This window comes from Scyliorhinus torazame, chromosome 4 (assembly GCF_047496885.1).
Source record: "Scyliorhinus torazame isolate Kashiwa2021f chromosome 4, sScyTor2.1, whole genome shotgun sequence".
Taxonomy (NCBI): domain Eukaryota; kingdom Metazoa; phylum Chordata; class Chondrichthyes; order Carcharhiniformes; family Scyliorhinidae; genus Scyliorhinus; species Scyliorhinus torazame.
Window position 1 is genome coordinate 100,026,033 of NC_092710.1, and position 26,412 is coordinate 100,052,444.

The window sequence follows — 26,412 nt, forward strand, 5'->3', positions numbered from 1 at the left end:
TTTGAATGATTCTGTATGAAGTTAGGGGCAGGTAAGAATGAAAATCGCTTATTGTCACAAGAAGGCTTCAAATGAAGTTACTGTGAAAAGCCCCTAGTCACCACATTCCGGCGCCTGTTCGGGGAGGCTGTTACGGGAATCGAACCGTGCTGCTGGCCTGCCTTGGTCTGCTTTCAAAGCCCTGTGCTAAACAGCCCCTTCAACCATATATGTGATGATTGACTGCATGTAGTCAGTGTGACGCGAATATAGTTGATTCATTGTATGTAAATGAGAAAACAACTAATTCCGCCCCTTGAATCTGTGTATTAACCCGTGTGAGCTTTTGCTCAAGTGAAAGAAGGTGCTGTCAAAGGCTGCGGAGTCTGAGACCTCCTCTCCCAGAATGCTGACATAATAAACTGCTTTTCTTACTTATACTCAGGCCTTTGTATGAATATTTTCACTCCTAACATCATCCATGAATTTCTGTAGTTGTTTTTATTATAAATGTAACTTGCAGATGACAGTAGATTGCTTTTTTAAACTGTGCAATTAAACTCAACAGTCAGTGATTACTTAGTTTAAAAAAAACATGAAAACAATTTTAACTAAAGCATAAAATACATTGCTCAGTTCTGTATGAAACCACAAAATTAAAATGAGCAAATTTTCCAAGCCTGCAATTTAATGTTAAGAGGCAAAAAAACACTTATTGAATGTAATTTCAGAGATTACATGCAGCGATCTGCAAATTAGTCTGCTGCATTTAAAACCATTTAGAAAATTAGCAGTCCCTTCTAATGTATTTGAAAAAAAAAGGTTGTCAGCAGTATGCCTGAATTTAATACAATACACTGCATGGATTCAATTTTTTCCCTTTCACAACTTCACCCATCTCCTGTACCCCTTTTTCAAAGTTTGCACTCAAAAGAGGAACAAATACAACCCGTTTTTTAGATCAGCTTAAACACTTCAGCATAAATAGAGATCCCCCCCCCCCCTCACCCACACAATTTGGAAGCTAAAGCTGAAGAACGCAGCATAGACTTAAACACGGTGTCTCTCCATGAGATCGTCATCACTTAAATCTGAATCATCGTCATCTACCTCCCCCTCAATGACTGATCGTTTCCCTTTGCAACAGGAGACAATTAGCCCAATTAGAAAGACCTGTGGACATAAAATAGTCCCATTAATGCAAATCATGAATTGAAACATTTGAAAAGGTAACTTTTTAAATAAGAACTGTTCACAGTTACAATATCGACCGAGATGGAGAGAGAACGCTCTAGAAACTTGGACCACAGAAAATAAGCATGTTGAACGATGGGGTAACATCAAACACTCCAAGGCCAGGTCCACATGGTCAGTTTCCTATTTTCATCTGTTTATGCTCAAACCTCCAAAGCACACTACTGACAAGTAATGTTGCATTTACATTCTTTGTAAATTGCGTCCTTTTTCCTCAAGCAGTGAGACAACCAATTTAGTGCCAAATTGCGGGGTGTTTTATATCCATTGCACTTAAAGAAAATAAAGTGATTGTAATAAAAGCCTTGCACATTCTGCATGCGTTAATTTGGAAGTCTGGCCTGCAAGTCATCATTTGCTAATGAAATTCAACATTTATGTGTACCTTTTCCCTAAATACTGCTCTTGGACTTGCTGCTAATGAAGAGCTTGTTCCATGTTGTTCTCAGAAAAGAAAGGGCCCCTCTATCAATCCTCACTGGGGACCAGATACAAATGCCACCATTTGCGTCATACCAGCCTATGATAGATGGACTTAAATTCCCCGTCAACTCAGGAAGAAAATCTGAGAAGAGATGGGGGTGATTGGAGAGCCAGTGACTTGGGTTCTTCTGCCTTCCACAACTTATTTCCACTGGAATTACGGTGGCTTTCTGTGGAAAATCCAAGCTCTGTGTCTTTCCCGCCAATACAAGTAAAAGAATGAGATGCATATCTGTAGCTTAAAGTTGCTAGTCAGGTATGTATGATTCATCTGGTGGGCCAATGTTTTGTAACAATCCAATGTTTTCCGGTAGTTTTAGAGATCATTTCAAAGATAAGGCCTGGCCAGCAGTTAAATTAAAATAGCAACCAGAATAATACTTACTGCAATGAACGCCCAGTTTCCAAAGTAGTACACAACATTGAAGAACCAGAATTTGTGAAGAAACAGATATGTCCTCGTCACTGTGCACTGATCTAAAGTTCAGAGTAAAAACGAGAATCAAGATCTGAACTCAAAATATGTATTTAACATTTCATAAGAGAGAGAGAAAGTCGGGTAACAGTGGCAATTTAGTTATATCCTCAATTTGCTGTTCCCTTGTGTCCTGATCCATGTTAAGCAACCTTGAATACAGTACACAAGTGACTATTCAAACTTATATGACAGGCAACTAGCAGTAGAATCATAGCCATGTTCAAAGCTGTCTAATCCGATGATTCATTGGGCAGTAATTGTAACCAGGAACACAAATGGATTTCCTTCTCCACACATGGCCTCACTGTTAGCTAATTCAGGCAGGCCAGAGATTGAACCTGGATCTTTCTGGTTTGTATATCTCAGCTACTCACTGTTGTAATCAGCTGAACCAGTCGATCAACATCATTGTTTTTAATTAACTGGCATTCTGCTTTATTTTATATTCCCACTTCCACCTGCCTTTTCTTTCCCCATTTAGTATATGCACATGAATCTTTTAAATAATTGAATGCTTTGTGTACACAACGAAAGGGCCTGATGCAGGCATGACTATCGCAAATGAAATTACAGTTGTTTCAGAAATGCACCGCTGAATAACACTGTAAAGGTTCAGTGCTGAAGAAATACAGCAACTGCACTGGGTAAGCTTGCCTCTTAAACACACGTTTAGTAATTGCAGTATGTGGCCTTCTTTCAATCTGCTTAGTTGCTTCCCTTCAAAATTAGCCAAAACGCAATGTCAGCTGAATTAACCCTCATGAAAGCTTACTGGAAGAGTATATAAAAGGTTACCGATGATACGTTTCACTTGACTTATTGCAATGTTTTCTGGCCAGCCTCCACCCTGTAAACCTAAACTAATTGGATTACCTACTGTCTTAACCATCTTGAATTGGCACCTACTCCCCTAACATCTCCAATTTAAAATTTGTAGGCTTTAAACCCTTCATGGCTTTGTGCCTCTCACTCCACCACTCTAATAACCCAAACCTCTCATGGAGTCACCTCCATCACCCAATGGTTGGTAACCATGCCTTCAGCCACTTAGGTCCACACTCTTGAATTCTTGCCGAAGTCTATCCACCTTGTCAACTCTTTGTCTTAAACACCATGGCTGAGCTTTTCCGCTCCTGTTCTTTTCGGGTAGGTTTGGTGACCGGAATGAAAACAATTGAGAAAGGGTCAAATTGCGTTTTACATTGGTGGGAAGTCTTGCCGCGATTTCCCCCGCTCCCCACCTGTGCCAGAACTGAAATCCTGACGTTCAACATTATAATAAATTTGAATCTCATTTTCCGACCTCTAAGTCTTGACCATCTTCCCTGTTAGATAATCCATTCACGTCGGCATGCGGGCGGGAATTACAACTAGTCTCCCACGGCTTGCATCTGGCAGGCATACCTCGGGAGGGGGTCCAGTTTAACTTTTGTGCACCAAGGCAACCTTTATAAATGGTGTCCCTATCTTTAAAATCTAAGTTGTTGGTGGGGCAGGATCAATTGAAATGAAAATGAAATGAAATTAAATGAAAATGAAATGAAATGAAAATCACTTATTGTCACAAGTAGGCTTCAAATGAAGTTACTGTGAAAAGCCCCTAGTCGCCACATTCCGGCGCCTGTTCGGGGAGGCTGGTACGGGGATTGAACCGTGCTGCTGGCCTGCCTTGGTCTGCTTTCAAAGCCAGCAATTTAGCCGTGCTAAACAGCCCCTGTTATTAGAGCCCAACTTGTTAGCATGACATCATGGAACGTGACCCTTTAGCACTGTGCTGCTAAAAATGCAGTGCAGAATGCCATCGTTGGTGCTGGCGGCTACAACGATACTTTTGCTGCTCGTTGACACACTTTGTGAAAAAAAGTAACATTCTGTCTCACATCTATGGCCAGGTTTTTGGTCACCCTCGCGAATATTTTCTTTCCTCTCTAGTCTACTGCATATGTGGAAGCTGACCATGTGTAAATTATGTTAATCAGGGATGTCTCATGGATGAACAGGAGGTTCAAGGTTGGAATCCTGTAGTACATTGGAAGTGGCTGTGTGGCCAAGGGAAGATAGCGAGAGTTCACTGCTTACACTCAAACACAGGAAGCTCATAAAACAAACAATATTTATAAATAGTATACAGAAGAACTGACGATCTTTGACAATACACCTTTACAAGCATGAGGGAAGGCAAACTTCTCTCATGCCTCATTAAGCCAGTGATAGTTTTAAAAAAAATGTAATGGTTTTAATTCTGTTGTGAAAACAAGCAGATTTTGGGGGGAATTGTGTGTTAAAAATGGTATCTTGTGTTTGGATGCAAGAACACATTCCTCTCTGCACCAATGCCAAGTGAAAAAAAGTGCAATCCGGCACCTGGAAGGGATTGTGCAAAACTTGATTGTTAGTGCATCCCAGAGATACTGTGGGACACAGTTTCACACTCTCATATTGGCACTTACATGCTCAAACAGAATTAATACTTTTGAAACTATTGCAGCCATGTCCTGCGGTTGAGAGGATTGGCCTCCAACAACCACAACCATCTTCCTGTGTGTTAGGTATGATTCCTTATTCCTACTGCCCTAAATTTTGCCAGGGCTCCTTGATGCGACACTCAATCAAATGCTGCCTTGATTTGAAAGGTAGGGACTCTACCTCACCTCTGGGATTCAGCCTTTTTGTCCATTTTTGAACCAAAACGGAAAGGACATCTGAAGTTTACTGTCCCTTACATAACCCAAAATGAGCATGATTGAACATGTTACTGCTGTGTAAGTGCCACTTGATAACACTGTCAATGATATCCTCCATAATTTCACTGATGATCAAAGATACAATGATGGGAATAGTAATTGGCTGGTTTGGATTTATCCTGCCTTTTGTGGACAGGATATATCTGGACATTTAAAAAAAAAAATTTGTTGGATAGATACCAGTAATTGTACTGGAACTGGGAGCTAGTTCTGAAGCCCAAGCTTGCAGTATGTTGGTGGAATATTGTCAGGACCCATAGCAGTTGCATTGTCCAGTGCCTTCAGCCATTTTGTGATATCACACATAATGATTTGAATTGGCTGAAAGCTGGCATCCAAGATACTGGACCTCAGGCAGCAGCCAGCTTGAATCATTTATGCAGCACTTTACAAGATGAAGATAGCTGCAAATGCTTCAGCCTGGCCTTTGTACTGACAAGATAGGTTCTTCCGTCATTGAGAATAAATGTGGTAGGACTGCAAAGTTTTGATCAAATCCGACGATTGCGAGATTATTTAACTCTATATTTAGGATGAAGCTCCCGCTGTTTAGCACGCAGGTAGTCCTGGGATGCAGCTTTACCAGGTTGGCACCTCATTTTTAGATATGCCTGGTCAATTCCAGGCCTACTTGAGCCAGAGTCACAACACAAATGAAATAAGACGTTATTTTAAAATACTTTGGGGCCTTGGCAGAGCCCAATAAACTGTAGTTACCAGGTGTGTAATTTAACAGAACCTTTTATTATGTTCAGTATTATAATTAAACTGGCAGAAAACTGTAACTATCTAATATTCTTTTCACAACCCCTTGTCCTTTCGACCTACTCCCATTTTCCACACACACAGACAAACAACAATGGAAAAAGGGTGATTGCGGTATAAAGAAAAAATTCCTAAAAATCAAGTAGAAAGGATCTTTGATGCACTAGGATGGCTTCCGGTTAATGTCTTTCTGACTTTTGAGCTTTTGTTTTGTAATTCTTCCTTCTGGGCTTGAGATGGTTTTCTCTGGCAAGGTTGTCCACCTTCTCTCTAGATTCAGGATTATTTCTGGTTTTAGAACAACAAAACAGTTCTTTAATTCAGCAGTGAGAGAGTGTCCCTTTCACTTCCAAGGTCTAAACACTTTTGCCAAGTTCTCTCAGAGAGCATCACGTAGGAACCAATCACTGACTATTGTCAGGCAGAACACTGTCGCTGGCCAACCCATCATTTGCCAGCCAACCCATCAAACTGACTTGCTCCAAAACCGATTCCTAAGATTCACTCAGTGCTGACGAGTCTGTTTCTTCTCTCCAAAATACAAAGCTAGGAACACAATGTTCTAACAAGCAGGCTGCTTCAGCTTGAAGGCACATTTCAAATATGGGTCCATGGACCAAAAATAATAAAAGAAAAAAATTGGAAGAAAGAAAATAAACAGGAAGTACTCTTACAGTATGCCCGGTTGTTATTTGGCTAGTCTCCAGGTATCAGTGAGGCAGACTTTGTGGGCTTGACTGTGCAGGGTGTGCACTATTGTCATTTTCGGTGCTAGGGTTGGTCTGTTATTACTTTTATTTTATCTTTCTGTAGGAGTTGAATAAAACTGAATGTTAACAGTCAACCACATTGCGGTAGATCTGGAATCAGATGTAGGTCAGACCAGATAAGGATGACAGATTTCCAAATGTTTTTTTTAATGACAATCCGATAGATTAATCATTAGTTTGTTAAAAAAAAATTTTATTCTCCTCCTTTTTCACATTTTCTTCCAAATCTACACCCAACAATAAACAATAATCAGTAACGAATGTAATGTCAATCCCCATATCAATAACAACGATCCCATCCTCCCACCAAACCCCCAAACATTAGCCCGCATGTTAACATAAACAAATGACAGAGGAATCATGAATCACCCATAGTCACCATTAACACATAGTCCCCCTTCCCCCCAACCCTCCCAGATCCCAACCCCCCTAATGTTCGATGTGATCCAAAAGTGCATAATGAATAACGCCCATGAATTGTAGAATCCCTCCATCCTTCCCCTCAGTTCAAATTTGACCTTTTCAAGCGTCAAGAATTCCAGCAGGTCCCCCCGCCACACCAGGGCACAGGGTTCAGAGGTTGATCTGCACCCTAACAGGATCCGCCTTCGGGCGAACAACGAGGCGAAGGCTACAACATCTGCCTCTGCCCCCGTTTCCAACCCCGGCTGGTCCTACACCCTGAATATGGCCTCCCGAGGGCCCGGGTCCAGTTTCACGTGCACCACTTTAGAGATTACCCGAAACACCTCCTCCCAGTAATCTTCCAGCTTTGGACAGGACCAAAACATATGAACGTTCATACACATCATCTACCTCCTCAAAGAGCCGGCTCATCCTCGCCCTTGTAAGGTGTGCTCTATATAGCACCTTCAGCTGTATTAGCCCTAACCTTGCACACGGAGGTGGAGGTGCTCACCCTCCGGAGTGCCTCACACCAGAACCTCTCCTCCATACCCTCTCCCACCTCTTCCTCCAACTTTGAGATTAATCATTACTAAGGCTAATTACTTTTTATTGCAGATTTATGAATATATTGAATTTAAATTCCTCAGTTTCCTTGATGGGAAATTAACTCAGGTCTCTGGAGTATTAGTCCAGGCTTCTGGATTACTAATCCAATAACGCTACCATTATGCGTCCCCTCAATAATCCATACAAAGAAGATAGGATGCAAGGTAACAAAGTTAAGAATGGCAATTTACCATATCGGAACATGCGCTAAAAAAAAAAATTCAGTCATGTGGATCCTGCGTCGCTCTAATTTTAGAAAAGGTGAAAAATAGAAATGATCTTCAAAATAAAGAAAACCAAGACCCAACAAAAACTACTAATATTTACACAGCACTTTAAACATACCAAATATGTCAAGGCGCTATCATAGAAGGATTGCAAACTGAAATCAGACACAAAGAGATATTAGAGCAAATGGCCTAAAGCTTGGTCAAAGAAAGAATTAAGAAATATCTTCAAGAAAGAAAGGTAGAAATGTGGAGAGTTTAGCAAGACTCTGTTATTCAAGCTTGGCAAGTTGTCCACTACCTGAAAGCCCAACCGTAGTTGATCCTCTCTCTGCATTTTGTTCCCTATAAATTTTAATTTCATTACTACACAGATATTTATATCACTTTTTTGGGGGGGAAATCAGTTGATTAGCATAGCTTCAACTGTTAGTACTACTTAGTTCTGCATCAATGGCTCCGAAGTGGAGATGGTCGATAGCTTTAAGTTCCTGGAGTCACCATCACCAACAGTCTGTCCTAGTCCACTCACGTTAATGAACAGTCAAGAAAACTCAACAACCTTTCTACTTCGCACCGAAGCTAAAGAAAGCTGGCATGTCTGCATCGACTCTCACAAACTTCTACAGATGTTCAAGAGAGTATCCTATCCGGCTGCATCACAGATTGGTACGGCAACTGCTCGGTCCAAGATTGCAAGAAACTGATAGTATGGTGAACTCAGTCCAACACATCACACAAGCTTGCCACCCCCACACTGATACTGTATACACCACCCGCTGCCTCAGGAAGGCAGACAGCATTATCAGAGACCCCTCCCACCCAGGCATTGCCTTCTTCCAGACCCTTCCATCAGGCAGAAGGTACACAAGTCTGAAGACCAACACATCCAGACATAGGAACAGCTTCTTCCCCACAGCTACAAGACTCCTCAACGACTCCCTCTCGGACTGATCTGTTCCCTGTATGAACACTATTCACAAAGTTCAATGCTGCTCTTGCTCATGCATTTGCTTTGTTTGGCCCCTTGATCCGCACTGTAACAAATCACTGTTTGTCGATGTACCATTTGTCAACGTTCCTTGTTGATTATTCTTTTTGTCTACTACTGTGTACGTTCCTTCGGCCGCAGAAAAATACTTTTCACTGTACTTCGGTACATGTGACAATAAATCAAATCAAACATCGCCCAGTCCAACATACCTAGTGGCTAGTGAGATGGTGTCTGGGGGATATTTGGAGTGGCCTCGAGGATTGTCAAAGGGCAAATGAGGGATCTGGAGAGTAATCAAGGGGTTTAGATGCATAGTCATGCGGGTGGGGGGAGTGAGTTTGATACAATAGGCGGTGACCAGTGGAGGGTAGGGAGGGGCTGCTTTCAGTTCTATTGTTACGCGGGTGTTAGAAGTGATTATAATTCATCTAGCCTTTCCTGGCTAACTATTCCAAGTCTCCGATTTAATTTATAGTATCAGATGGCTCCCAGTGCAGGGCAATTGCCCATCGGAATTGCCCAGGCAATTCCCCTGCAGTCCTTGTGTGTTCTCGTGCCTCTCCTGGGGTATCACCCAGGGATCGGGGGTTATGGGCTTATATTTCTAGTTTCAAGTCAAAGATGTGTGCAAAACTAAAATGTTTTGATGTACCGCTCATTGAGGCTTTTGAACAAATCACTTGTGCTGCATACAACCAGCTAAATATTTAACCATGTTTTGTTCGTCTAACTCAGGGTTTTTCAAACATTTTTTTCATGGGACCCACTATTAGCAACTGATCAACCTTCGTGACCCATGCTGGCTGATCTTTGCGACACATGCCACGTTTGCTTACGTTTAATGCGAAAGGGGAGCCTGCTTGGTCCTCACGATCTCACTGCAATCAGGTTCATAGGAGGGAGGGTAATGCTCATGTCAGGTGCAGACTTCAACCAGCTCCTTAGTGCCGTCTTCATCTTTGTGAAAACAGAAAATTCAACCACACACATACAGGTGTCGTGAAGGGCAATAGCAACAAAACGCTTGTTTTAATCAACGCTTGATACTCCTGGGAGATGCTATTCCAGAATGTCGATAGCCTCATGGGCTTTTGGTGTGTTTTTAATGTGCTGTCACAGGCAAGGTATAACAGCAAAATCTTTTCATTTGGAGTCAGGTGCAAGTTAATAACGGACTCTGGGGTCGCAGCCTCAAAAGGAACTTTTCACCCATCACTTCTCTTTCAAAATCTGAAACTTCTCTCATATGCCAGTACTTCTCTTGCTGGGACCAAGCCTCCCCGGTACCACAGTAGAAAACAATACAGGGAAATCTATTGTCAACTTGTCGGACTACACCCTTCAACCAGGTGAAATCGAAGTCCTCAGCAGAGGGCTCAATTTCTGCACCACCAACAAAATGGACCCCATCAGTCTCGCGGCAGACACGGAAGAATTCATCAGGCGAATGAGGCTCGGGAGTTCTTCCATCGACCACAAGAGGCCGACAGTGAATCCAATGAGTCAACCAATGAACCGGTACAGCAGAGAGAGAGATCTGCGGTGCTGCAACCGAAGAGGAAAGAGTCGAATTGGACCCCTCCGGAAGGCCGCTGCCCTAGACTCGACATGTATGCTCAAGCCGTCAGGACTCGTGTCAATGCCAGATTCATCAGTCGCATTCACAAGGCAGCCACAAACTTCACCCAAGCACAACGCAACGCCATCTGCGCTCTCAAGACCAACGCAACATTGTCATCAAACCAGCAGATAAAGGAGGGGCCACCATCATACTGAACAGAACGGGCTACTGCAAAGAAGTGTACCGATAACTGAACAACCAGGAAATATACACAGTTACCCGCAGATCCTACCAAGGAACACACCCGCCAACTCAACACTGTTCAAGACCTTGGATCCAGACCTTCAGAGCACCCTACGTGCTCTCATCCCACGTATTCCCCACGTTGGAGATCTCTACTGCCTCCCGAAAACACACATGGCCAACACACCAGGCCGTCCTATCGTATCAGGCAATGGGACCGTGTGAGAACCTCTCTGGCTACATCGAGGGCATCTTGAAACCCATCGTACAAGGAACACCCAGCTTCTGTCGCGACACGACGGACTTCCTACAGAAACTCAGCACCCATGGACCAGTTGAACCAGGAACATACCTCCTCACAATGGACGTCTCGGCACTCTACACCAGCATCCCCCATGACGACGGCATTGCTGCAACAGCCTCAGCACTCAACACCGACAACTGCCAATCTCCAGACGCAATTCTGCAACTCATCCGCTTCATTCGAGATCACAATGTCTTCACCTTCGACAACAAGTTCTTCATCCAGATGCACGGACAGCCATGGAGAACAAATTCGCACCTCAATATGCCAACATCTTCATGCACAAGTTTGAACAAGACCTCCTCACCACACAGGACCTTCAACCGACGTTATACACCAGATACATCGATGACATTTTTTTCCTTTGGACCCAAGGCGAAGAATCACTGAAACGACTACACGATGACATCAATAAGTTCCATCCCACCATGAGACTCACCATGGACTACTCTCCAAAATCGGTTGCATTCTTGGAGACACTCATCTCCATCAAGGACAGTCACCTCTGCACTTTGCTTTACCGCAAACCCACGGATAACCTCACGGTGCTCCACTTCTCCAGCTTCCGCCCTAAACATATTAAAGAAGCCAACGTCGAAGGTGAAGACGTTGTGATCTCGAATGAAGCCCTCCGTATACACAGGATCTGCTCAGATGAGGAGGAGCGTAACGGACATCTACAGACGCTGAAAGATGTTCTCGTATGAACGGTATATGGCGCTCGTCTCATCGATCGACAGTTCCAACGCGCCACAGCAAAAAAACCGCACTGACCTCCTCATAAGACAAACACGGGACACATCCGACAGAGTACCTGTCGTTGTCCAGTACTTCCCCGGAGTGGAAGAACTACGACATCATCTTCGCAGCCTTCAACACGTCATCGATGAAGATGAACATCTTGCCAAGGTCATCCTCACACCCCCACCACTTGCCTTCAAACAATCGCGCAACCTCAAACAAACCATTGTTTGCAGAAAACTGCACAGCATTCAGAACAGCGACCACAACACCACACAACCCTGCCATGGCAATCTCTGCAAGGCGTGCCAGATCATCGACATGGATACCACCATTACACGCGAGAACACCACCTACCAGGTACGCGGTACATACTCGTGCGACTCGGCCAACGTTGTCTATTTCATACGCTGCAGGAAAGGATGTCCAGCAGCGTGGTACATTGACGAGACCATGCAGACCCTGCGACAATGGATGAACGGACATCACGTGACAATCGGCAGGCAGGAATGTTCCTTTCCAGTCGGGGAACACTTCAGCAGTCAAGGGCATTCAGCCTCTGATCTCCGGGTAAGCGTTCTCCAAGGCGGCCTTCAGGACGCGCGACAACGCAAAATCGCCGAGCAGAAACTTGTAGCCAAGTTCCGCACACATGAGTAGGCCTCAACCGGGACCTTGGATTCATGTCGCATTACATTCATCCCCCACCATCTGGCCTGGGCTTGAGAAATCCTACCAACTGTCCTGGCTTGAGACATTTCACACCTCTTTAACCTGGGGTTACCCCTATCTCTGGATCTGTAAAGACTTAATTACCTGCAAATGCTCGCATTCTAAGCACTGTCTTGCATCTTTGACTTTGTCTATAAATATGTTTCTGGAACATACCTCTTCATTCACCTGAGGAAGGAGCAGTGCTCCGAAAGCTAGTGTTTGAAACAAATCTGTTGGACTTTAACCTGGTGTTGGAAGACTTCTTACTGTGCTCACCCCAGTCCAATGGCGACATCTCCACATCAGTACTCCCTATACACACACGACTGTGTGCCAAGATTCAACTCCAATTCAATCTACAGATATGCAGATGATACGACTGTGGTGGGTTATATCTCAAACAACGATGAATCAGACTACAGAAGGGATATAGATCACTTGGTTGCATGGTGCACCGAAAACAACCTCTCTCTAAATGTTGGAAAGTCCAAGAACTAATCGTCGATTTCAGGAAGCGTAACACGACCCCCCCCCCCCCAAACATCAATGGCTCTGAACTGGAGATGGTCGATAGCTGTAAGTTCCTGGAGGTCACCATCACCAATAGTCTGTCCTGGTCCACTCACGTTGATGCAACAGTCAAGAAAGCCCAACAATGTCTATACACACATGTCTGCATCGACCCTCACAAACTTCTACAGATGTGCCAGAAAGCATCCTATCCATCTGCATCACAGCTTGGTATGGCAACTGCTTAGCCCAAGATCGCAAGAAACTGCAGAGTGTGGTTAACTCAGCACATCACAGAATCTTGCCATCCACCCATTCATTTTGTCTACACCTCCCGCTGCCTCAGGAAGGCAGACAGCATTGTCAGAGACCCCTCACACCCAGGCTTTGTCCTCTTCCAGACCCTTCTATCAGGCAGAAGATACAGAAGTCTGAAGATCTACATATCGAGACATAGGAACAGCTACTTCCCCACAGTTAGACTCCTCAAAGACTCTCCCTCGGACTGATCTGTTCCCTGTAAGAACACTATTCACGATGCCCTATGCTGCTCTTGCTCAAGTATTGCTTGTTTTGCCCTTGTTCCGTACTGCAACAAATCACTATTTTTTGACATAACATTTATCAATGTACTCTGTTGATTATTGTTTTGTCTGGTATGTACGTACTGTGTACGTTCCCTTGGCCGCAGAAAAATACTTTTCACTGTACTTCGGTTCATGTGACAATAAATATCAGTCAATAACACACGTGGGTTTTGCACCCTTATTATTGCATAATTGACAAAACAATACATCAAGAAATCATCTTTTTACTGCGTCGTTCCCGAGTTAAGTTTATTCTTTATAGGTGTTCACCAGAGGCACTGGAGTACTGTACAGAGCTAACGTTAGCATTGCTCTATCCTGCCCTGGATTCTCTTGAGCAGTTCGCTCCAGCAGATTCAGATGAGAGATCCTGGCCAGTAAGTACGCTGCCTATTTGTGTCTCTGGCTGTCTCTTCCTTGTAAGGAAACGATTTATCTTCACAGTCCTCTTGCCTTGCTTGCCAGGCTAGAAATTGGAAGAAGCTCTCCTCCGTGATTTGCCACCAAAAGCACGTACATGCAGTGTACGTGCAGGGTGTGGGACCTGCTCACTGCTGCCACTTGTGGCCGGAAGGCTGCACGCAGTCTCATTTCCTTCCCATTTAAATGGCAGCGGCCACTGATCACTCTGCGACCCTTCGGACACCCACCCACAGGTCTGCACTTTGAAAAACCCTGGCCTAACTGGAGTAGGTGATAAATTCTTATCAAAGGTAATCTACGTTGCTATATGGACTGCAATAGCAGGACTGAGGTTGAAAGAGTTTACTGCTGTAATAGCCCCTCGTAGCTGGCTGCAAACCAAGCCAATGAAAAACTTACGTCAACATTCAACAAATGAGAGATTACTACCAGCTCCTCAGGATGCTCCCCAAATAAAATCCATACTGGTATATTAACAGTTAAAACTGTTGCTGCAAAAGCAGTTCAAACTCGCACGTAATGGAACAAACACATGGAGATTAAAAACAGCATTCCTCACCATCTGCAATACTCCAGCTGCTCACCTGAATTACACTGCAGCTGAATGCAGACCACAGATGGTTCATTAGACTGGTCTCACTAACAAATCATTGCAACAAAAAAAAAAAAACTGACCTTCCTAACCTTCAAATGACAGACCTTTATTGGACCATTGCAAAGAAGATATTCACCCTTGCTTTACACTGATGAATGTACAGTTCAGTAAAGAGTTTAAAATGATTTACTAAAAATGGCCACTTGTGGAAAATAAGCCCTAGTTGGAGCAAAAAAATGCTAACTGCATAAATAAGCCTTTTAAAAACTTGAGCAGCTGCAGAAAGTCTCTGGTGAAAAATATTTAGTTAAAACAAAGTTAACGGAATATTACAGAATGATGAAATGTGGAAGGGATGGAGCCAAAGGACAAAATGGAAGAATTACTTTGTTAAAGTTTTTGCATGCACACTTCTAGAATAGTATTAACTAAATGCTTGAATAAGGCCCTTTCATGGAATTTTCATCACTAGATTAAAGGGGAGAAAAGGCACATCTGTATTCATTACATTTTCACATTGGGCGACCGACCAAACAGCTTTGAACTGTTGATATGAACTATTTAGCCTGCAACGAAGAAAGTGTCTCAAAAGTATATTTATATATCATTACATCTCTCGTACTTCCCAGTAAGCTGTTAAGACAACCGTTCAGGACACTAGTACAACTCCCTGCTTCTCTTCAAATGGTGCCAAGAGATCTTTAATGCCTCCCTAAACCCCAGTTAAGAGGCAAAGGGATCTTATCTGAAGCAAGACTAGCAATGTAGCACTTTGTTAGCGTCATATGAAGGTGCCAGCCTAAATTATGCACCATGGAGTGACCTGAAACTGAATATCAAACTTGTACTCTCCCTTTAACGAGCAGTGCTCTACTAATTGCTACCCTACTTCAGAACCTCCTTCAAGAAGATATGCAAATTAGGTTTCTCAATTATGAAACAACCTCAATCTTTTGTTGAAAACTAATTCTGAAAATGGATCTGATCCATTTCATGTAGACTTCTTCACTGACTTTAACAGTAGGAACAAGGTTCCTGCAATGTTTTGTTCCTATGTTCAGAGATATGCTAAAAATTATATTACACAGTGGAGCTTGAGGTTGGGTGGAAGATAAAGGATTTGCAAGTATTTTGGCTAGTTTGTGTGTTTTTTGTGCAAATGGTGTTTTATCTTTAGGGGTTTACGGTGGGGCGAATGAGGAACTGTGATGGCATTGCTATTTGGCAAAACCTTGAGTAGTTTATTCGAGAGACTATTGTCATGGTCGAGATGTGACAAAAAAAATATTCATCAGCTGGACTACTTTATAAAGTCACGTTTTTCAAGACTGATGAGCTGACAAAATGTGTTCAACTGATGCATTGCAGCAAGTCTTAACAGTGCTTATGGCCGAAGTATTAGCCATTCTAACACAACGGTTTCAACAAGAGAGCCTGTTTTACCAGTCTGAAACCAGTGACTTCTGGAACAAGGGAATCCTGAGTCTAATTAAACACCTCAAGATTCTAGCCAAGGGAACATATATCCTTTGTCCGTCATAGAGTAGGTATGTCACATGATCTCCCCAAAACTGCTGTAGCCTCCAGGGCTATGCGCCAAGCGCTGGACAATGGGATTAGTGTAGTCAGATCTTTGTTGACCGGCGTGGACACAATAGGACAAATGGTTTATTTCATCTCTGAACCCACAAGCTGTAATATTGTCCTGTTGGACGTAATAAAGGCTGATTCTGTTTGGCCTCCAACATGAACAGAACTCCAGGCCATTCAAACCATTGACAGAAGAAAGAACTCTGGCCCTGGTCAAATCTGACAATTGCTGAAATTCTGGAACTCGGGCCTCCCGACCAGCTCACTCCTTCTCCTGACGTGGAAGTCACACTCTGGAAAGACGGAGCATTTTAAAATCAGTCAACCTCCCTCGGAATGAACATTCCAGCCGACTTCTGATCCTGGATTCTGGACACATGTAAAACCCATTTTATTGTGGCCATGCCCTGAATCCACTTCTTTTTTCCTCATCATCCATTTAATGTACGTGTGTAAAAAGGGAGGACTTTGCAAAACCCTTCTGGCGTCTGTGTCAAAATAATTCAGTAAGATCACCTCTCATTCGTCTAAACTCCAATGGGTACAAGCCTAACCTGTCCAATCTTCACTAATCAGATAGCTACCCCCATCCCAGGTAACAATCAAGTGAACTTTCTCTGAGCCACTGGTAATGCGTTTATATCATGTCTAAACTAAGGAGATCAAAACTGCTTGTAGTACTCCAGATCACTAACACCTTGTACAACTGTAGCAAAACATCCCTACTTTTGCATTCCATTCCCCTTGCAATAACTGGCAATATTTCATTTGCCTTCTTAATCACTTGCTGTAACTGCATACTAACTTTAACTCTGTCCTGGGATTGCACAGTCTGGCAATAACAAGGATGGTAAACACTCCATTACCTATATAGTACTGCATAGCTTAGGCTGAATGGATACCAACAGCAATCTTCTATTCTTGCCAAGTTACCAACATAATTACACACTCAAGGATGCCAAATTACAAACAGCTATTTATGACAATTTCTTATTTTCTCTCCCTCTTCCCAAATAATTGCTTCTACTAACTGCTATTTAATTCATTCAGAGGTTAAAAAGCACCCAATTGTTACTAATAGACTGGAAGTTACAATACTGTGACACAATTACAAAGTTAATTGTGTGCTAGAATTCTCAGATTCTCAGTGCTGGGGGGAGGGAGGTGGGTAGAGAAGCTGGATGGACTTCGGTCTGCATATTATTCTACAAGTACTGATGGAGATTTAACTGAACCTTGAACACAAATGATGATATTCCAATTAGGTTATGCAATGATTCTATGGGCCTGTTATATAGTCTCTAATAATTTTATCTATTAATTATCCAACATATGCAGCTACCTTATGCAGAAAATACAACAGAGGATGCTTATACATATCCACTCCCTCCTCTCTCTCAAAGTAACAATATGGTGTTCATTATTACATCATATAAATGTGTTTACATCTGACATGAGATACATGAGAGATTTATTAGAAATGTTCTGTTAATGTTTCTTCGGAACTCTAGACATAGGTATGAATGAACCTGGACCATTTATCCCAGGAACCCTGTCCCTAATATATAATGTATAATTTAACAAGTTAACTTGTCCCTGAACAAAATCAATGGCTACAAGAAAAATGAACAAGTAGTCACATTACCAATGATCTACACAGGATTTATGCAACCTGTTTTGATCCGATACCCAACAACTTTTGGGGTAACTTTTAGTAGCTGGCACATAACGGTTTTGCATCGATTAGGCCATTTCAATGAATGGTCAATCCGAACAAAGTCCTGCTTTATCTTTGAATATAGGACAGCCATCATGCAAGTATTTCATGTCTAATTATACCTCAGCCAATACTGTTAGACACCAAAAGGGGAGGCCTGCGAACATTTTTAGTTTTACGAATGGAAAAATTGCCATTGAAATTCGAACGTTGCATAGATTTGATGGAACATTGCAGTTTTTGACCATTACTGCAATCCTAACACAGATGGGTTAGGAAATGTTGAGTACCTGAAGATCTGAGAATCAGGTCACCAGTGGCCTATTAGCAGGCACTACAGCTTGCAGAGGTTTGTCCCACAGACCAAAAAATACAATTGGCTCCGTCATTTACATAGAACATTACAGCGCAGTACAGGCCTTTGGGCCTTTGATGTTAAGCCGACCAGTTAAACCAATCTAAAGCCCATCTACACTATTCCATTATCATCCAAATGTATAGAACATATAACATTACAATTTATTCATTCTTTTGGCCCCAAAACAGCTTAGAGTCTTTTCTCAGTCGGCAATAAGTATAGAAGAGATTAAAATAATTTCTTTCTTGCTTTAGCATCAACATTTTGGAGATATTAGCATCCCAAAGTAAACCCCAATCCAGGCTGCAAGGGAACTTAGGGTTGGACAAGGAAAGTGGCTGAGTCAGTACGCCATAGTCTTCCCCCATGCCACTGAAAATTTAATTTCTTCCGATCTTTCGGAAAAGTATCTTTCAGACTTTTTCAACGGACACCGTCTGTTCTACTGTGCCTGACTTCAAACAGAACTGCCAGATCTCCTGAATTGCTAAAGCTGCCTCGAAGACAAAGTCTCTTTTGTGCCCAAGCATTGTTCCTCCTCAAGTCAATCATTTGGATTACATTTAAAAGTGCAGCCCCATCTAACAAAGAAGTGGAGGTAAAACCAAGAGCAGGGCGGTTCCCCGGTCTCCGGGGCAACATCCTTCTATCAAATATCACCACAGGGACAAATTAACTAGCCATATACCTCATTTTCTGCATGCGGAAAATTGCTATGTGCAGTTCAATGCCCTGTATAACGATTATACTTCAGCAATTGAAGAATTCATTAGCAGTGCTGAAATCACATGAGGATGTAGTCAGGGGCTATATAATTTTATATTCTTTCTACGTAACTCAGAGAAAAGCCACAGGCACATGACAAAAAGCAGCAATAGCATCCTCCTCAACCCAGCTCCGTCCCAGCCCCCAAAATTGGGCAAAGTTCAAGAATTAACTAAATCTCAAGAAATTATTAGAGGTAATTAGTGGTACTTTGGTTGACTTTTCTCTCCACTGGAGTCCCTAGAAATGATATTACAAGTTCAGTCAGGATCTTGCCTTAGATATTCTCTCAAGTACAGGAGTTTCAGTCACTTCTACAAGTGCCCTGACACGTTGCATTTAAATGTGTGCCCATACTGCCCAAACTCGAACTACACAATAGCTGAAGCCAGGAGTGCAGCAAAAGCATTCCCATGATCTGAATGGCACAATCACAGCTGTTGCACTTGTCCTGCTCAATTTCCCTGAAGGTGGAACCTAGCAGCACCTGGTGAGAAAAGGTCAGAGACTAATCATTAAGTTTATTTCATAATATGTATACATACAGAGTAACTGTTATGATGAGATTCACATAGGCAACTTGTCTTTGCCTAATAATATAAAATAATATACTATGCATAGCCATATCAATTATGCTTTTTTTGCTTGTTTCTAATGATGCCCCTGCATTTCAATCTCACTGCCTTTGCAGTGCCCGTGGAGCCTTATGCTTAAACAGAGTAAGGGTTAAAGATATTTACTCAGGAGGGTGGAGAGTGGGAAGTAATGTTTCATACATCAGTGCTGGGAACACTGTTGCTCGGTATTTACCCAAGTGATTTGGACTACAAAGTGCATGACATCAAATTGTGCGGTACAGCCAGTACGGAGGAAGAATTTGTTTCTATCCATCCGGGGGATGTGGACATTTCTAGTTCGACCAGCATTTATTGCCCGTGCCTAATTGCCCTTGAGAATGCAACAAAATAGATACCACCTATTATAAGATGCACTACAGCAACTCAGAGGCTCCTGAGACAGCACCTTCCAAACCCACAACCACTAACATCTAGAAGAACAAGAGCAGAAGTCACATGGGAGCTACCTTCTAAGTCACTCACCATTCTGACTTGGAAATATAACATTCCTTCACTGTCGCTGGGTCAAAATCCTGGCACGTCCTCCCTAACAGCACTGTGGGTGTACCTACACCACATGGACTGCAGCAGTTCAAGAAGGCAGCTCACCACCACCTTCTCAAGGGCAATTAGGGAGGGGCAGTAAAAGCTGGCCTAAGCCAAGGACATCCGTAGGTCTCAGGATCTGATCTTTCTTTCCAACCACCTCCAGTCTCAGGGTCTAAACTCGTTGGTTTCACCATAAATTTCCCTCCAAATTTCACCATCCTGACTATAACCAATGTTACAGTTCCTTCATCTGGTTCAAAGGCCAGAAACCTTCGATCAAACACCATTGTGAGAGTTCCATCACTACAAGGACTATGTGGATTAAAGAGAAGACCCACGAGCACTTTCTCTGAAGAATTAGTGTGGCCCAATAGTAGATCAATGAGCACTTGGCAAACTTGTTGTGTTGAATTATTCTTGCCATTCCTAAACGTTTTTTCCCCTTGTATTCATGCAAGTAACATTTTATTAGGATTATAAGTTTGAGAATCATATTCAAGGTGGGGATTCACCAGGACATCAATTTTTTAGGTAATTCAATCACGCACATTTGACACTAGTACTTAATGCTTCCATGCAAAATGAATGTACTTACCCTAATACTACTGACTAATGCAGAGATCCTGACATTTCAATCAATGTGATAAAGTTACGTTGAGTTCTATGTCCACAGAAGGTTGAATTATATGGTATTATATTGTTTCTATCCTCCCTTTTGCCATATATGTGCCTTAATTTCTTAATAAACTGAATAATGCCCCGCGAAAATTAATAAATAGTCTGTGCTCTTATGAAAAAATAAAACAATGCAGATGGACAGTCTTCTGTCAGTACATACAAGATAGTGGCCATCTGATTTGTGCTTACTGTGGACTTTACAAGTAAGATTGACAAATTAGAGAATGTAGAGTAAATATAACAAGAGATTAATAGTCTCTCACCTGCACTTAAAAGTTAGATCCTTGAAGACATAAACATACTCGTAACCATTTTATTGCAGTTCAACAACTTTATAAAACAGATTAATCTGTTAGTAATGTAATTGAAGAGTATTAATTTAAAAGGTCTTTGTCCCAATTTAAATCACTGTACGGTTGAAATAAACTTCTATTTTCAAAATACCACCTTCCAGTATCTATAGTCATCAGGTTTGTAAATTTAAACACAATTATTTGTTTTATTATTAACAGTTAGCAGAATTAAATAGGCAGCAAATACAACTATCTAATCTCTAACTCGCCCACTTTTTACCTCGCCCACCCTTTATACACACACTCATACAAACAAACACAGAAGCGCAAGAGGCGTCTAAAGTAACGACAAAAGTAAAAGGATGGGCGTCTTTGTTTCAGATGCATGTCCTCCAGTTGGTTTCTTTTCAGTCTCGGCTTTCAGATGGATGCTATCTTTTCTTTCAGATTGAAATGGTTTTCACTGTAGACTCACAGAAATAGCAGGCGGTCAGCATACGACAGGGAGAGACAGATTCTTCTTTCAGGGTCCAGAAGCTTCTGCCTTCAGATAATAGGCAGCAGAGCAGAGAGAGAGAGCTGCTTCCACCTTGAGGGTCCACTGACTTCTCTTGGGTTGTCTCCGTAAAACAAGGCAGAATTCTGACCTCGGCCAATCCATTGGCCACTAGCCAACCAGTCGAAATAAACCCCTCCAATGTCTTAGGTGCCTTAAAGTCTGGGTTTTTCTGCCCAAAATATTACAGAGTGTAATATTTTGACACTTTTGAGTGCCTTACTTCCTCTGCTCGACTTAAAGGTATGTCTCCAATAACGATCCATGGACCAAAAATGATAAAGACAAAATAAAATACATAGTAATGAAGGGAATCAAAAGGAAGGACCCTTACATATCGCTCTCCCTAAAAGAAATGAAACATCATGAATGGACATTTCATTGTGAGCTACGCAAGACATAAATCCCAAACATATATCCATTCATCCTTCCTCATTATATCAGTCTCCTCCCCTCTAGTTCATACATTGGTAAACAATCGACCCGTAATTTTTTTAAATGCTGTTTGGCATTCTGTGGACCATACCATTTTCGCTTGTTTTTGCAATATACCCAACATCTATTGGATTTTCGCCTCTATCTGAGCTAGTTTCGGTGGGTTCAGTCAATATGGGTTGTTTTACCAGGTTGGAGTCAACGACATCTACATCATGATTAGTTACTATAGTTCATCCCGGTGTTTCCCACAAATCAGCTGATTCTTTTGCAGTATCCTCATCTTTTCATTGCTTTTCTTTTAAATATGTAAATTCAGTATCTGACTGTTCTAGTATTACCGTATTTTCAAGTCGTACCACAGGAGGGTCGCTCTGTGAACTGTCAACACCTTCTTCTACCTCACTCATACCATCTCTGTCCTCTTCCACTACTCCCATCACCTGATACGCTTGTTCCTTCCGACCTTCCTCTCTATGATGGTATTTTTTCAACATAGTAATGTGGCATAATCAGTCCTTCTGCCTACGATCTAGAGTGTCGATTGGGTAAGCCACCTTACTCACCCTCCTAACTACCTCATCGGGGTATAGATCGCTATACGCAAACAAACACAGACTGGAAACAGGGGTGTAAAATACTGAAGAAAGTAAAAGGATAAGCGTCTTTGTTTCAGATGGATGTCCTCCAGTTAGTTGTTTCTTCAGTTTTGGCTTTCAGGTGGATGCTATCTTTTCTTTCAGCTTGTAATGGTTTTCACTGCAGACAGCCATCATTTGAGAAAGCAAGACAGCTTCTTTTTTCAGGAACCAAAGCTTTTGTTTTCAGACAGTAGACAGCAGAGCAGAGAGAGAGAGAGAGAGAGCTGCTTCCACCTTAGAGGTCCAGTGGCTTCTCTCAGGTTTTCTTCGAAAAAATCTGACAGGAACCAACGGCTGTCAGTTGCCGAGGCAAAGCTCTGTCCTTCGCCAATCCATTGGCCACTCGCCAACAAGTCGAAACAAACCCAAAATACGCAATTTTATAGCACAATGTAATATTTTGACACCTTTGAGTTCCTTACTTCCTCTGCTCAACTTAAATGTATGCCTCCATTAACGATCCATGGACCAAAAACGATAAAGACAAAACAAAATAAACAGGAACTAAGGGAATCAACAGGAAGGGCATTTACAATACAGACAGAGATAAATTAAAATTTACAGAGATTCAAAGATAGGAAACTAGCCTGTTGGATCTTGGAATAGTTGAATCTGGCGGTCACAAAGCCACAGATGAGGGTTTCAATGACAGGTAGGTCAAGTTAGAGATTGTTACAGAGGTGAAAGTAAAACATCTTTTGTGTTGTGGAGGACTTGGATCAGTTTGGGCTCAAAGAGGAAACAGAGGTTGGCTGCAGTGTAGTTCAAACAGAGACAGTGGCCAAGTCAGTGACAAGTATACAGGGTTTTCGGCAAGGTGTGAAGATGGAAGCGTTGATCTTTCCTATGCTTCGTTGGAGGACACTGTAGCTCATTGAAGACTGGGTATTAAACAAACAATGTGACTGCACAGAGGAAGTGAAGGGTCAAGAAAAGTGCTTGAGAGGGAGGTGGGGGTGGAACGGAGGTTTGAGTCAATTAATGTGGAAGCTGACCCAAGTCAGTAGATGAATCCATTGAAAGATCCTTGGCAGACTCCAAAGTTAAGTGTGGGGCTGGGAAAAGAAGCTACTGTTGGAGATTCACGAGCTACAATCAGATAGGCAACAGTGGAACAAATAGGGCTCACCTGCTGAGCTATACAACAGAGGAGAAAAATGCTATGATCCATCCTATCAAAGACCACGCAATAATACACCATGGTGAGTCATCTAACAAAATGGCTTTTATATCTCAACATAAATGGCCAAAAAGCACATTTTAATAATAGACAGGAAGATGTTTATGATTGCCAGTTATAGTTAAATATCCAAGTTTGCTACCTCTGAAAATATTCTATTGTCCTAAGGTTTTACATGGTGTTTTGGCTTTAATGTGAACTCTTCAAATCTGTCTGCCAAAAGGTTGATGTAAAACTGCACAATAATCTGCCAGAAATTGTATCAACTCACCTTCAGGTGCCTTTGCATCACACATCTTTGTCACCCAGGTTGCATTTGAAATCTCTTGCCTCGAATCAAATGAAGTGTGGTTGACCTGGAAAATTATACACAGACAAAAAATACAAATGCTTTAACGGTTTATATAAAGCTTACTCTTCTTGCATTCACACATGAACTTGATTTCTGTAATTCCCTCCAACCGCTTACAATTAGGTCAAGACCCGCAGGCAGTAAGTTTTCTTTTTCATAAAGTGAATGGTCTTTCAATGTTTACATAATATATTCCTGCTACTTTACCAGACCTTGCTCTAATAAGAAGGGCTGTGGCTCAATTCCTTAAAATTATTTTTTCATGGACTGATGACATTATTTGTGCACCAACCCAAGTGTTCACTCAAACAGGTGACTCACCATGGAAAGTTGTGTTCAAACCAAGGATTTAAAGCAGTGGGAAAATTATTCCCCCCACCCCCCGCGAGAAAAAATACTAGAAATAGAAACACCAGTAATTAATGGTCACAATTTCAAGGTGAAAAAAGGCAAACTGAACAGCAACAACATCCCTGCAATGGCTAAAGCTTTCCCATTTACTGGGTTCAGCAAAAAGGAACAATGTAAACCTGTAATTACCTTGTGTTACTCTTATCAGTTTAGAATTCAATACACACACAATAATTTGTATTTGGAAAGATCTTGATCTATTTCATAATAATTAATTCAGACCATCTCATTTATAGTACACCTCACTGATTTATGTCCAAAAATATATTCAAGCATCATTGTCCCTACACAGAAGCACAGTAAAAAACTCTTGACTTCTATCCTGCTGAAGATAATCAACTTTGTGATGAATGAAATATTCATTTCCCACACTTGGGTTCCACGTCAAACACAACATAAGGTTTCTAGCTCCTATCTTTGGACAAACAATATTTTTCACCATGCTCCCAATCTTCATTTTTTCAGAAAATTTAGATGAGGACCAACCCAATAATTTAACATTGAAATAGGCTGGATGGATTATTTTCACAATAAGGGTTAGTTTTTCAAAGACCAAAGGAACCCACAGACTTTTTAACGTAGGAAATGGTCATTCAACCAGACGGGCAGTACTGTACGAGTTTCAGTAATGGGGTGGGGCCACCCCAAGGACACACTGCCAACACGCTTCTGCCTTAACCCCGAAGGTTCACAGGTAAAGATTTGCACAGCAATTTCCCGGAAGTGCAAACTTTCCCCGGACAATTGCCCTGCGCTGGGATCCATTCGAAAATGCAATTTAAATAACAAATTTCGGATCTTTTTGACTGTCTTACACCAATGACAGACCAGAAAATGTTAGAAGAATTAAAACCATTTCCATCTTCTTGATAACGATTGTACAGGCCCACATTGACCTCCACGGCACTCCCCCCATTCCGCTAAGGAACTCAGCCACCCTCCAACTACTGCACACTCCTTCCTGACCTAAAGACCTGAGTCAGAAGGCTGGGCATAATAGGATCACCAGGATTTTAAGGTAAGAAGTTACAGGCGATGGTGTTCATGCCAGTGCTTGGCTAGAGCAAATAGAAACTAATCCTACTGTTTGACTGATCCAGATAGCTCTGTACTGTTCAAACTGTGTTGTGGTGGAAGATTCAAATTTAAATTTGTACCAGCAAATGAATGCACATATTCAAGCATCTTAACAGATGTTAGAAATAGAATGCAAACTACAACTTCCGGTAAGTTAAAAGGGAGGTAGGGATTCATTAAAACCAAAGCATGTTTTTTGTAGCTCAGTGCAATTAGAATTGTTTGAATAAAAAGTTACACTAATATATATTTTAAAAGCCCAGAAATGCATTTAATCTCTTTTACAAGTAGAATGATCTGTATTAGTGACCTTGAGGTGTGCCAATGTTCAGTTATCACCAACACACGAGATTTAATGATGTGATAACGTCGACAGAAAATGCACTTTTAAGCTTCTGTGGCAGATTGCTTTATTTCAGAGTGACACTGTGCCTCAATAAAATATTGCAAACATTGCTCTTGGTTGACTATCACTCGTTTACCAAGCTGTGACGAAAATGAAGATTTAATTATATCTGGACAGTAAGGACCAATTCAGTTGGCAGTCAATGATTTGATTAATAGCTATCTTGATAAAACAATTAAGACAACATGCAAGATCATTTGAAATTGGTTAAAACAATGACAGATCAGACCAATTTGTCCCCGTCAATTAAAACAGAGGCTTGCATAGAGAAATAAATCCAGAAGAATGACAAGGCTTCAAAAGATGTTAGTGCCACTCTTCCAGATTGTCTAACAATGGCATCATATTTCAATTAATTTAGCAGAGCTAAATGTCACAAAAATGTAAAATTAAATGAAGAA

At 41.8% G+C, this 26,412-nt stretch overlaps 1 protein-coding gene across 2 annotated transcripts in view; it reads right to left on the reverse strand.

Moving 5' to 3' along the window:
- Positions 1 to 461: 461 nt before the first annotated feature.
- LOC140410355 (lysosomal cobalamin transport escort protein LMBD1-like) overlaps positions 462 to 26,412 on the reverse strand; it is a 250,632-nt gene continuing 224,681 nt past the window's right edge. For both annotated transcript variants that reach the window (XM_072498372.1, XM_072498373.1), the window contains 3 exons: positions 24,037 to 24,121; positions 2,102 to 2,193; positions 462 to 1,152 (listed from right to left, as the gene is read on the reverse strand). In XM_072498372.1, coding sequence (XP_072354473.1) covers positions 1,030 to 1,152; positions 2,102 to 2,193; positions 24,037 to 24,121 — 300 coding nt within the window. In that variant the 3' untranslated portion in view covers positions 462 to 1,029. The remainder of the gene's footprint in view (positions 1,153 to 2,101; positions 2,194 to 24,036; positions 24,122 to 26,412) is intronic.